Source organism: Platichthys flesus, chromosome 8 (genome assembly GCF_949316205.1).
Source record: "Platichthys flesus chromosome 8, fPlaFle2.1, whole genome shotgun sequence".
In the NCBI taxonomy this organism is placed as follows: domain Eukaryota; kingdom Metazoa; phylum Chordata; class Actinopteri; order Pleuronectiformes; family Pleuronectidae; genus Platichthys; species Platichthys flesus.
This window is the reverse complement of record NC_084952.1, coordinates 15749474-15761577: the sequence shown is the minus strand read 5'-3', so window position 1 is coordinate 15761577 and position 12104 is coordinate 15749474. Positions and strand designations below refer to the sequence as shown.

Genomic DNA, 12104 nt, shown 5'->3' with positions numbered 1-12104 from the left:
CAAACACCACACTTATTTATTTTTTTTTCAAAACTGTATTGTTTTTAATCTTTCTGAACGAAAGATTCTTCACAGTATCAAAAGTGAACTTTAAAAAAAAGAAACAAGCCAACATACACTTGGCTATTATTGGAATAGTATAAATCTACATTCGAAACATTAAGATAATCTTCTCTAATTGAGTATAACCTGAAAAGCATCAGAGATGTCATATGAAAACAAAATCTCAGAACACAGATTCAGGAAAGAAATCATCCATCTCAGTGAAAGCCATCATTTAAAACGTGGTTACTGGTGTCAATCCCCAGGCCCTTGTTCCCAAAAGGCATCAAGTCTTCTGGGGTACTTGTCATTCAAAGATCATCAAGAGGTGGACTTGAGATCGGCTAGCTGAGGTGGAGGGTGCCAACAGGGTCACAGTACAGAAAAAAAGAAAAGAAAAAAGAGTAGTATGGTTGAAAACATATTGCAGACACACAACCTCGGGAAACAGATGACAAAGGCTCAAAAGGGCCCAAAATAATCACTCGGTATGTACAAGCATTGAAATTAACTGTGTCAAACAAGGAGTGATGGTTCCAATCTTAAAATGAACATTCCACTCTGGTGTACCTGTCCCTGCTGGGATATAGGGGTTGAGAGTGAGGAAACCGTGGTAAAGGACTTTTCTCCTACAGATGGCAGAGTGTATATTGGTTATCACTGAAAGATATTTGCTCTAGATTAACACCGAGGGAGGATTGATAATGAAGCAACAGACACATTGAACTTCGCCAGATAACAGGACCAGGGGACAGGATTTTGATTTCTCTCTTCTACACTTCATGCATGGGTATCTAATTGGAGTTAAATACTTTATTTTTTTGAATGGATGCATCCAGTGAGCCAAGTGTTTTGCACAGCAATTTTTTCCCACAAGGTTATTTTAGTGTTTGTGAACTGAAAACTATCAAACATTTCATGTTTTCTCCACATTTCTGGAGTTTGTACAAAAGGTAGGAGTGTAGAGGGAAGGTCATCAAGTGCTCGTCTGTTAACAACAATTTTATCAAAGTAATCCAATTGGAATTCATGAACAATCACTAACGCCTGTGAGTAAAACCAATCCAGTTGTGGCTCTCTGCAGAAGAGAAGTGTTTTTTCCCCTAAAAAAATGTCAAAGTGTTGTTTTGTGCTCCTTCTTGTCAGTTGTACAGTATTAGACAAATAGTCTGTAGTGTCTACAGAGCCTTGTGTAATAGGTCAAAATGCCAAGCACCAAATCAAACCGATTGATTTCCAGAAGTTTAACAACGTTAAAATGTCTCAGATTTGTAATAAAAACATTTATTTTCATGTAAGTTAATTGTTTACATACGTGAGCACATGGATGCAGTGGAGTCAGACTTTTAATCCATTTTTGCATCTTTCATTTAGTGAACATTGCGATAAGAGCAGAGGGTCGAGTCTGCCTTGAGACAGATCCCTGGCTTCTTAGCCACAAGTTCTGTTTCAGTCTTCTGAATGAATGGAGTTTGATTTTGAACTTGGGCCCTTTGGCTTGCTAAGAAAGAGAAGAGAACGGGGAATGAGAGAACGCCTCAGGCCAAATAACGCTCTAGTGAAAGACTGTGTGGTGAGATCTTTTTTCTTTTTTTATCTCTGGCACTCATCCAAGTTATTGAGCTGCATTGGAAGGAACCTTTTTGAGGGTGAAGTTGGACCAATTCACTGCTACCTTCTGGCGAGTTTGTTTTGCAGAATCAAGGCAAAACCTACAGGGAAAAAAGACGGACAAACAAGAAGAGGAAAAAAGAATGCACAGATTTAGTGATGCTTCCCATATTCATCAACATAACAGCTAAACTTGAATTCTTTTCCTGACCCACGGTTGTATTGCTGTTGTTTAGTTTACCTTTTGAAGTATTCCACTTCCCTATCAATCTCATCCAATTGTGTCGGATCCACATCTTTAGGGAGAAATACATCATCTAAAGAAAGAAAAAAGAAAAAGGGTTTAAAATTAAAATGGACAGATACATTTTTATTTGTATTAAACAACGGCAACAATACACACGTTGTTGTGTAAATACATCTTCACTTACCGATAGCACCGCCGGATTTTTCACCCTTGATCTTGTTCTTCTTATTTTTCCCCTTGGATGGCTGCTGCAGCTGCTGTTGCCCATTTGCTGTAACCGTGGGGTGAGCTTTGCTTTCTGCATCCTGTTCGGCTCGACCTCCCCGAGTCTCTGGGTCACCTTTCCCCCTTTGTGCATTCGAGAGGCCACCGTTTGCTCCATTTGCTCCCTGTTTGGATGATCTGCCCTCCTCGACCCTCTTAGGTCCGTTTCTCTGGTTGTCTGCAGTGTGCTGCGGATGTTTGCTCTGGACTTTGGAGACATTCAAAGCCATTTCTTTAGACTCGCTAGGTTTCTGTGTTTCAGTCCCGGCGGCCGCTTTTATTGGTTTGGTTGAATTTTGCTCCGACAGAGATTGCTCCAGTTTTTGCTGCTGCTTTTTATTCTTCTTTGACTTTGCACCACCGTTCCCAACAGCTGCGTTCTTGGGATCAGGCTTGTCCTCCTTCGATTTTGCCGTTGCTAGGGCTGGCACCTGTGGCAAATTGTCAGATCCAGTAGACGTGCATCTTTCTGGAGAGCGAACCCTTATGAGTTTTGAGAGACTGGGGGTTGTCGGCAACCGCTGGATGTCCTTTGACCCAACAATGACTCCCGACGCTGAAGTGGTGGTGGTGTTAGGAGATGATACAGCACTTGTGTCCTCCCATCCATTAACCAAATCGAGATGGCTTTTAAACGATCCCAGTGAAAGAGGAGCAAGGTCAAGGTCTATCTGCTGCAGGTCCGAGGAACCATTGAGATGGGACAGTAAATGGTTGCCCTCCAACGTGGCTGCCTTCTTTGGGAAGTCATTGACATCCAGATTGAGGTCGTACATGCTAAACGAGGCCCGGATTGAGTCTTTGATGGTGTTTTTAATCTCTTCCAGCCGACTGGTGAGAAAACTGTTGACACGCTCAAGCTCTAGTTGAGGCCAGTCCAGCAGCCGGCTGGCTTCAGAACCATCAGGAATGGGGTCCTCGATGGCCTCAGATGGATCGGAGTGAGGGTCACTGCCTGCAGCACCCACGTTGCCCTGCTGAGCTTTTTCCTGAAACAGATGCAGTATAGACATGAGACCAAGGGCTTGATTCTGAGTCTGAAATATCTGATGCTGAGGACCTATTAGAATAATAGACTAGGTCCTCAGCTATGTTTCACAGAATCAAGCTGGAGTTGTGTGTGTGTCTTGGAATCCAGCTCTCCTAAATGAAGAAGGCTCCTTTGATGACTGATTGAAGGAGCCTTCTTCATTAATGCTAAACTTCATAAAGTTCATAAACTCTTCAAAATTAGGAAGGAAGAATATAGCAAAGGATCACCCTGCCATGCATGCATGAAATAACACATGAAATGAAGACGGGTCCTGTTTGACCCATGTTGTAAACGAGAAGGGGTTTGCACAGCTTGTGTATCCAAGGGTTGACATAGTCAGAGTAATCTTAATGTTAAATTGAAACATGGGAGCCATTTTTAGCATTTGTGCTTCAATTAATTCACATTATGGAATTAAAAGCCTTTACACTTGAACAGGATTCAGATTGCCTACAGATACATGAGGGACCTACAGGAAACAATGCATGCATGTAATCCTGTCTAACTGTTTACTTTCTTAATGTGAAACCAGAGCTGAGGCCCAGTTTGAATAGAGATGCTTGTGTTTAGGCAACGCTTACCACTGCAGAATGTTGCCGTCATTGGTTAAATCTTACCATAAGTTGTTTCTACAGTTTCATACCTTCTTCTTCTGTTTATGTCGAGCCCGTTTGGCAGCCTTGGCACTGTTCACAGGTTTTGGCTCGGAACTGTTTATGAAGTCTAGCAGCTCGTCCACGTCTCTGTTGTCGATGACCTCAGGCACCATCGGGTCTGAATCTGGACGCTGAGGCACCTCCTCCTTACGTCGGGTCAGACGTGAGCGAAGTTTCTCTCGGATCTCAGCATAGTTTCGGCTCGTTGGTGCAGCTGGAGGCTGTGACAAAATAATATATCAAAATATTGTTGTTAGAATTTATAAAGGGAACTCTTAACTACTCCAAACTACGTTGCAAGAAAAGGTTTCTAAGTACCGCATTGTGTCCGAAGAACTCGCAGTAGCAGCAGTCGCAGTACTTCCCGTCCTTCTGGTTGGTGGAAGAGGAGGCGCAGGAGCTCCTCTCAGAGCTGCTGTCTTCATCTTCACCTTCCTCCAGCTCAGACGGAGGATGACACAGCGTCCCATTAGTCATTTTGTGCCCCTTACATGCCTGGTCCCTACAAATAAGAAAGAATTGACATCATGTTATCAACACCAAGAAGTTCTTTGTATTCTGAATCAACACAAAGCCACTTGCTGTCTTTAACATCCACCAGATTTCAGTCCTCACCTGCAGGCCCCAGCTGACAGATGACCTACATTGGAAGTGGCCACCGTTCCCTGACTGTGTCCATTACAGGGGTGGTTACAGCCTATTAAAGATGTGCCCAGTTTGTTGTGTTGCGTGTTCACAGCGGGAATGTGGGAGTTTTTGCACGGGCTGGGCTTGTGGACAGGTGTTGGGCTGTCCGGACAGGGAGAATTAAGTTTGGCTGTAGGGCCGTGGAGATTCGGTACCAGCGGGGAGAAGGGGGCGTGCGCTGCATGGGCGGCTACACTGTTGCCAGACGACGAGGTAACGTGACCGTGCTGCCCAGAGTTTGGCTTTGGGGGCAGGAGGGAGGAATGCTGGGACGACAGGCCGGTGGGACTGTTGGGGGGTACCGACAAGTCTGTGTGTTGATGGTGGTCACTGGGGTGGAAGGCTTCACCTGGACAAGGGAAAATATGAATAAAATGACTAGTTCAAAAAATGATCTATTCACAAATTGTTTGTTCTACAAAGTTCATCTAATTTGACTTCTTGTTCTCACAAGTCTATATAGACTACTCGACATGAGTAATACTAAATTGGTCCACTTTTCTATTGATAAACAAACGTCTAGTAAACCCTGAGAGACCAATATTTGTTTTTAATTATGCTTTCCACTACAGTAATGGTAACCAATTACTCAATAAAAACTACCTGGTGGCGTTGGTCGCCGGCACATGGTCTTGAAGTGCTTAGGAGTGGTTTTACAAAGGTCTGCTGAGGTAGACAGGGGGTTCCCAGCAGAGGATCCACTGGAATTCTGGGATGACGGGTGACTGTAGGGACAGACTTTGGTCCCTGATGTTTTCGCAGATTTCCCAGGTGCTTCATGAAGTCCTCTTTTCTCATGAAAGGCTGATCCCAGTGTTAAACCTGGAGATGGAGAAGTTTCAATGGATGTATTAGGGCACTGATGAAGGCAATATGATTATGATAACAGAAAAGGAAAATGCTCCTTTTGTATTACAGACATCTTTTTCATCTCGCTGATACCAAAACATTGTTTAAAACATTGATGGCACATGAATTTGTTCATAAAGTGTGTTCCAAAACGGTGTTGAGCTTTAGAGGAGCGTGACAATTGTTTTTTTCTGGCCATGTCAAAAAAATCCCCATGTTTTGGAAAGTTTTACTATTTCCTTGGTTTCCCATGACGCCACACTTTCCAGGTGCTGACACTTGAGTAACGCATGCAGACTTTGAAGACTGTGGTTTATATTATGTAAATATTATTCCTCACTCTTCATAGGCAGGTTTAGGCCAAGTTATTTGTAACCCTGAATGATAAAAGTGGTTCTAAAATATCTAAATTAATAGATAACATGTAAATCACTGATCATTATCAGTAGCCACAGCTACAACTTACAGTAAAGTAAACTTTAACATTTACCAATATATATAATGAAGTACATAAAGTTCCTAAATTCACATCAAACTCAAGACAATTAAAAAGAAGAGTTGTCTTTTCAGATATTTTCTAGCTAGACACACGTTTCCTAGAAACCTCTAGTTTGAAGTTGAAGGACAGAAAAATAAGTTATTTGAAAAGAATGTAATGTCATGACCATGTGCTTAGAAGACCAGGTTATTATAATCCATGACCAAATTTAAATCTAACTTTCAATGATTGGATTACAAAACAATGCTTGATGCATCTCAATTAGTGGTTTTCAAAGTAATTCTGTCGGTATGACAACAATCCTAACTGGCTAATCACTTATATAACTCACAGGAAAGGATTAGCTCCCATTTTTATTTCTGAACTATAGAGCAGCTTAGGTATGATTTTTCCGCACATGAGAACTATTGTTGAACCCATGTCCAAACTGAAGCTTTTAAATGAATGAGAGCAACAGGAAGTCAGTTTTAAGATCTTCTCTGTTCTCCTCTAGGTGTAGTTTCCTTGTCTGTGCTTTAGAAAAACATATCAAATGGTGAACTTGTAATCGTTGGCTATAATTAACATTTCACACCATTAAAATGTCTGCGCCATGTTGCTTGTCATTATATATTTTGAACACTATAATTACTCCTCTGTAGTTTTCAAATATAGCAGTGAAAAAAAAAACATTCAATTCCACGGGTGTAGGTTTCTATATGAATGCTTAATATTGTAAGGGGGTAAAAAATCGTCATGACAAAATGTATGCGAGAGAAAGTAGTTAAGAAGTGCTAAGTACGGTAGTTTCTGCTACTCCTGGTTTTATTGGATTTTCATAATAAGATGAAATTAAATAAATGATCAGGTTATCAGAATCAACTATGGATATTTCATAACTGCTGATCAAAGTCATACTATCTGATGTAGTTAGATCACCTCCATTTTAAATTCGAGTGCACTTCATAGTTGTAACAACAATCTCAAAATATCTCAGCACGTTTCATAATGCTGAGCTCGAAGCACCTCAGGATGCAAAACATCATAAGCTTTTACAAGATGCCTCTTTGTTCCTCTAAAACATCTTAGACCAGCACATGAACAAAGAAGCCAGAAATGTATCACACCTTTATGCTAAGCAAGTACCCTAACAAAACACTCCTGGAGCTCTGGTTCTAAGCAACATTTGTGTTCATTTCACTAAACTGAAACTCACAACACAAGCTTGAAATGAATAACTGTCCCCGTCATTAAAGATTGTGTGGAGTTGTCCCTCTGATCACAGACCTTGTTGTGAATGTGAAGAAGTATTGTGGTTGCAGTGTTCCCCTCCATTGGTGTGGGCAGAGTTCCAGAGACCTGACAGTTTGTGGGCTGACAGGAAGGAACTCGGGTCCCAGTCTACAGTACTTTGCTCCGGGTAACCGTTCCCACAGCTCTGGGACTTACAAGAGGAAGAGTGTGACAATGGTACCTGAAGGACAAAAGAACACTGAATTAGTTAATCATCAGGCGATCTACACAAACTTGCATTTTGGCACACATAGGACCAGCAGCTTCCATTATGATGCTTACACAACTGCTCCGTCTCCCCTCTCTCCCCCTATCTCTTCTCTCCCCTCGTTTCTACTCAACTCTCCTCTCTTTCCCATTTGTCTCCCCTCACCCCAACCAGCCGAGGCAGACGGTCACCCACATTGAGTCAGGTTCTGCTAGAGGTTTCTCACAGTTAATGGGAGCTTTTCCTCTCCACGGACACCAAAGCGCTTGCTCCTTGTAGGAACTGCTGAATTTCAAGTGCCTTGCGATAATGTATGATTGATATGATTTGGGCGCTATACAAATTAAACTGAATTGAACTTATCATGGTAGCAAAACAAGGGAGAGAAAACGTACTCGGGCAAAATATGATTTCATCTTAAACACCATGGTCACCTGAAACCCCATGATACAGTAAATGTCCAACATTTGCATTTCATCTTAATTATTTTTTGTAAAAACTTAGAGCAAAGCTATCAAATCTTGTTGCCCTACAAGCTGTTCTGAGACTATTAAATCCAAGGTGATATTCAGACTGACAGATTTGTAGTAGGAACTTACTATGAGATTATGCCAGTCGACAAAAACAAACAGAGATGAACTAAAATGTCGTAAATAAAGAAGTGGTGCAAAGGACCCTGACGTGACCCAAATCAGTCCCCTTTTATTTACCGGCGTCGGATGCTCTTGGCTGCTCCGCCTCTCCTCTTCTTCCACACTCTTGCAGCAGCTCTGACAGATCCACAGAGGCACCTCTCCCAGCAGGGACTGAGACAGCGAGGGCACCGCGTCTGCAAGCTTACGCCCTGGCGCCTCCCGCAATAAGGCCTGGGAGAGCGCAGGCACAGCGTCAGCCAACTTGGTCCCGTGGCCACCAGGGAGTCCGTTCGTGGAGCTTGCTCCCCAGTCCTTGAATTCACGGTGGCACAGGAGGCAGCAGGTGTGCATGGGCTAGGAGGAGAAAGGGAGGTGGTTAAATACTCTGATTACCAATCAATTTGAGAAGTGTGACACAGAATTTTGTAGGTTAATGAACACTAGAGGGAAAAAGTAGGGTCTGTTAGGCCTGATCTCAGAGTAGTCTCTAATTTATTTGACAATGCCAACTGAATACAGTAGGAAATAAAAACGGGAATTTTTCTGTGTGTAAATATTATTATATTCAAACTAATTGAGTTACTTCCCTCTGGCAGGAGCCTGTGGACCATCAGGACCAAAACGTCACATCCCAATGACAGTTTTGTCACAGATGCAGTAACCTTATCAACAAGTCCCAGGACCCATCATCGCACTAACTAAATATCCTCGACTGTGACAGTGGTTGAACTCTCTGTGGCCATACTGCAAAACATACAATTTGCATATATCTAGCATTGACTCATCTTTTTTTATAGTGTTTGGCACCATTATACTGTCTCCTGTTTAAATGTTTTTGTTTATAGACAAGGATCTCAAAAGTTCCCTTCTTTGTATAAACCTACTCCGCAATCAATCCATGACCCTGATTGCATGGACAGTGAAACGTTAATTGATGTATGAGCAAGAAGACTGCAAAGACTGATGCAAAACATTATGCAACATAAAATGGGGTCTATATACTCTGTGTAACTATCAAAATTAAAAATTAGCTGCCATAAGTTTGACCTCGATGTACCAAATAAACTGGTGATTTACTGATAGATGTTTTCCAGTGTGGATCAGTAGACAAACTAATAATATCGCAATAAATACATTTCACATAAAGATCCGCAGGATTTTTCCTAAGTTACACATTTCTTCAGACATGTTACACATGTGGTATAAGCTGTAGTAGCCCTGCCCCACCAGGGGTCAGAGGTCACGTGTAAGGTTAGCTGAGCTCCAGGCTGCAACAGTCCCTCATCTCAACTTCTCCAATGTTAGACCACTCCGGTCTGCAGCCACCGACGAGCATCACTAGCATCACAGAAACGACATACTACCGTCTACTGAAACTTCTGACATTAGCTGCTGTCAGCACTGCGGCAGCAGGTTAGCTCACAGAGCAGAATAAACAACACAAACGACGTCTGGGGGGAAGCCACCCTCGTTATGAACCCGCAATCTCCCTTAGCTGTCTGGCTAGTAGCTGTTAGCGACCGCCGCCTGACTGGTTTCTGCGGATGGGCTCGAGTGTAGCACGTTTGCAGCACGCTAGCTGTAGCCCGGCTAGCCTGCTGGCTAACGTTAGCTGGGGCGGATGAGGAGTTGTGAACCCTGGAAACCAGACGACCTGTCCGAGGCACAATGTCACCTGTCCGGGCATAGGGAAGTGGGCTGCAGCGCTAGGCACACTTGCCCTCCGAAAGCCGGCAGGCTGAGTAGGCGATTCTGCTAGCCAAGTTGAGCATGTTATTTATTTATTTACATATCGAACGACGTACACCCCCCACATCCAGCACCACTACTACGTTAGGACTAAAATAGCCTCCCACCAAGCAGTGTGTGCGTGTGTACCTTTACCTCTGCAGGAGCTAGCTACACGGAATAAAAGCACAATGGAGGATGCCTGGGTTAGCACAGTGTTGCTAGCGCAGAGGCTAAGCTAGCCTATTTTCAAAAAGAGGCAGCGATTGACTTGCTGCTAGCTACCTGGTTCGCCCTGGTGGTGGCCAGCCGATCCAGCCCAGCATCTCCACCGCCACCGCCAGCTGCATCGCCGGGAGAGACGGGGCTCTTCGGTGCGGTCTGCTCTCCTGGCGCCAGCTCCTTCTGGGCGACCCCTGGCTGCTTGCTTTTCTTCCTCGCCATTGCCGCGATGTTTATGGCGCGCTTTGCCCAAGTTTGCACCAGTTTCGGTGGTTCGGGGGGCACACTTTCGTTTCTTCTCGGACCTCAAAATGTTCTATATCTCCTCCAGTCAAGACAACAGTCAATATGGCGGAGGACTGGCACACTCGGGAGTTCATAGGTTAAAGATACTGCTGGCAAAGAGGCTTCACTCCTAGAGGGAGAATCCCATTGCAGTCATGCGCAGATAGTGAAGCCGGATGCCGCCATATTTAGTGAGGTCAAACCTCTCCTGCCACTTTCCTCTGAATACAGCCTCAGTCTGGAAACTTTAACAGCTCAGTTATTCAAACCCTTTTTCTGCGTGTTACAGTATGTACTGAAAATTCAACTTTATAACATTTGTAATTATTTATCTGTAACAATACTTTCTATAAATTAGGAAAGGCTCAACATTCTCCTTAAACTGCACCAGAATTCACATACACTCATATATAAGCATCCCCTAAATCTGCCAGTTTTATTTTTTAATCAAATCAATTAATTGTTCCTTGAAAACAATGGAAATGTCTAACAAAAAAACCCTATATCACAATGTTAAAAAAGTAAAAATGGAATCTGCGCCCTGATCCATTCGCACCAAAGTGCAATGGGTCCTTCCCTGACCACATCCTTTCACCAGGTCTCGCAGTAATCCATCCAGTAGTTTTTGCATAACCTTAACAAACATTCAAAACAGCCAACAAACAAATAGACAGTGGTGAAGGCATAACCTCCTTGGCAGAGGTAATGAGAAGGATGAAGGCTGGGATTGAGGTTTTTTTTTTACACTTCTGTGTCCTGTTTCAACTGCAGGTTTACCGACCTATGGGCATTACCCTTGAACATGGTTATAAACCCTGAGGTGGGAAATTCTTACGTTTCGGCTTCGACATCAGATAATATGAGTCTTTTCATCAAACCAATCATCTCTGGAGCTCATATTCTTCACCATGAGAACATTCATTTTACTCCAGTGTTTCAATCTAGTCAATCAAGAAAGATGAATCAGCTGCAATAGAAATTTATCCTGAATAAAAAAGTAAAAATAAGAAAGTTTGAGTTGTAGAAAATAGTCAATGATTGTTATCATACTGGGTTATACTGGGTAATCCCAGTAATGGCCTCTCATACATTTTTGGAATTTGCAGTTTGTTAAAACATTCATATACATAGTTACGGGGAATTACTGTTTTTCAACATTTAGCAAATTTAAATACAGTAACTGAAATGCTTTTGAAACAAGTTGAGACTATATGCAGCCATATCCATTAGCCTACTTTTTAGAGGTCGCACTACAATCATCCTTGCTCATATGATTATGAAAATGATAACATAAAATTAGCTTTTATTCAGTGCCAATCCAGGTCAAATTTGCGATTTGACTGTGGCTAAGGGATGGTAAAGATAAGAAACATCCACTAAGATTAATAAAGATGTAAATAGGCACTATAAACATAAAGAACTATAGATGAGGGCAATATAAACATAAGGAAATATGTGAAAAAGCTATAATATATATAATGTAAACAGAATATTTCCAGTGTAAACAGGACTGTGCTTAAAAAATATTTGAATTGAACAGAAAAATGAGTGTTGCACTGTTAAAAGAAACAGATGATACTGACATTATGATAAATATGAGTGGAATGTCCCATTAGTGCTGCCAGCCACACCATTACAAATAATTATTCATAGATCAGTGTTTCAGTTGTTTTAATTTGATTTCCGTAAGGAACTAAGCACACTAAGAAGATGGACAAATCATCGTTTGTGGACGTGTCTGTGTCATTCTATGCTGGTTTTGATACTCACTTCAGATAAAAAATATTTTCTACTTTTCTACATATATTTGACAGCCTTACTTAAAGTTACCTTCATATTTTGGGATTTTAGATACTGGATGATTTA

At 42.2% G+C, this 12104-nt stretch overlaps 1 protein-coding gene across 1 annotated transcript; it reads right to left on the bottom strand.

Annotated features, from left to right (window-relative positions):
* Nucleotides 1–28: 28 nt before the first annotated feature.
* On the bottom strand, nt 29–10295 carry fam193b (family with sequence similarity 193 member B). The gene is made up of 11 exons (XM_062394064.1): nt 10017–10295; nt 8079–8357; nt 7155–7341; nt 5144–5362; nt 4469–4889; nt 4172–4355; nt 3841–4074; nt 2085–3153; nt 1895–1970; nt 1682–1754; nt 29–390 (listed from the first exon to the last, which is right to left on the bottom strand). Exons 1-11 carry the CDS (start codon nt 10173–10175, stop codon nt 364–366), a joined length of 2928 nt encoding a protein of 975 aa, XP_062250048.1. The 5' UTR covers nt 10176–10295; the 3' UTR covers nt 29–363.
* Nucleotides 10296–12104: the final 1809 nt, after the last annotated feature.

Excerpts from the sequence above, each read along its gene's own strand:
- fam193b (XM_062394064.1), bottom strand. The coding sequence starts at position 10,175 with ATGGCGAGGAAGAAAAGCAAGCAGCCAGGGGTCGCCCAGAAGGAGCTG. Across the intron at positions 8,358-10,016 it reads CCACCACCAGGGCGAACCAG|CCCATGCACACCTGCTGCCT; the intron begins GTAGCTAGCAGC and ends TTCTCCTCCTAG. Across the intron at positions 4,890-5,143 it reads CCGGCGACCAACGCCACCAG|GTGAAGCCTTCCACCCCAGT; the intron begins GTAGTTTTTATT and ends TCCCTTGTCCAG.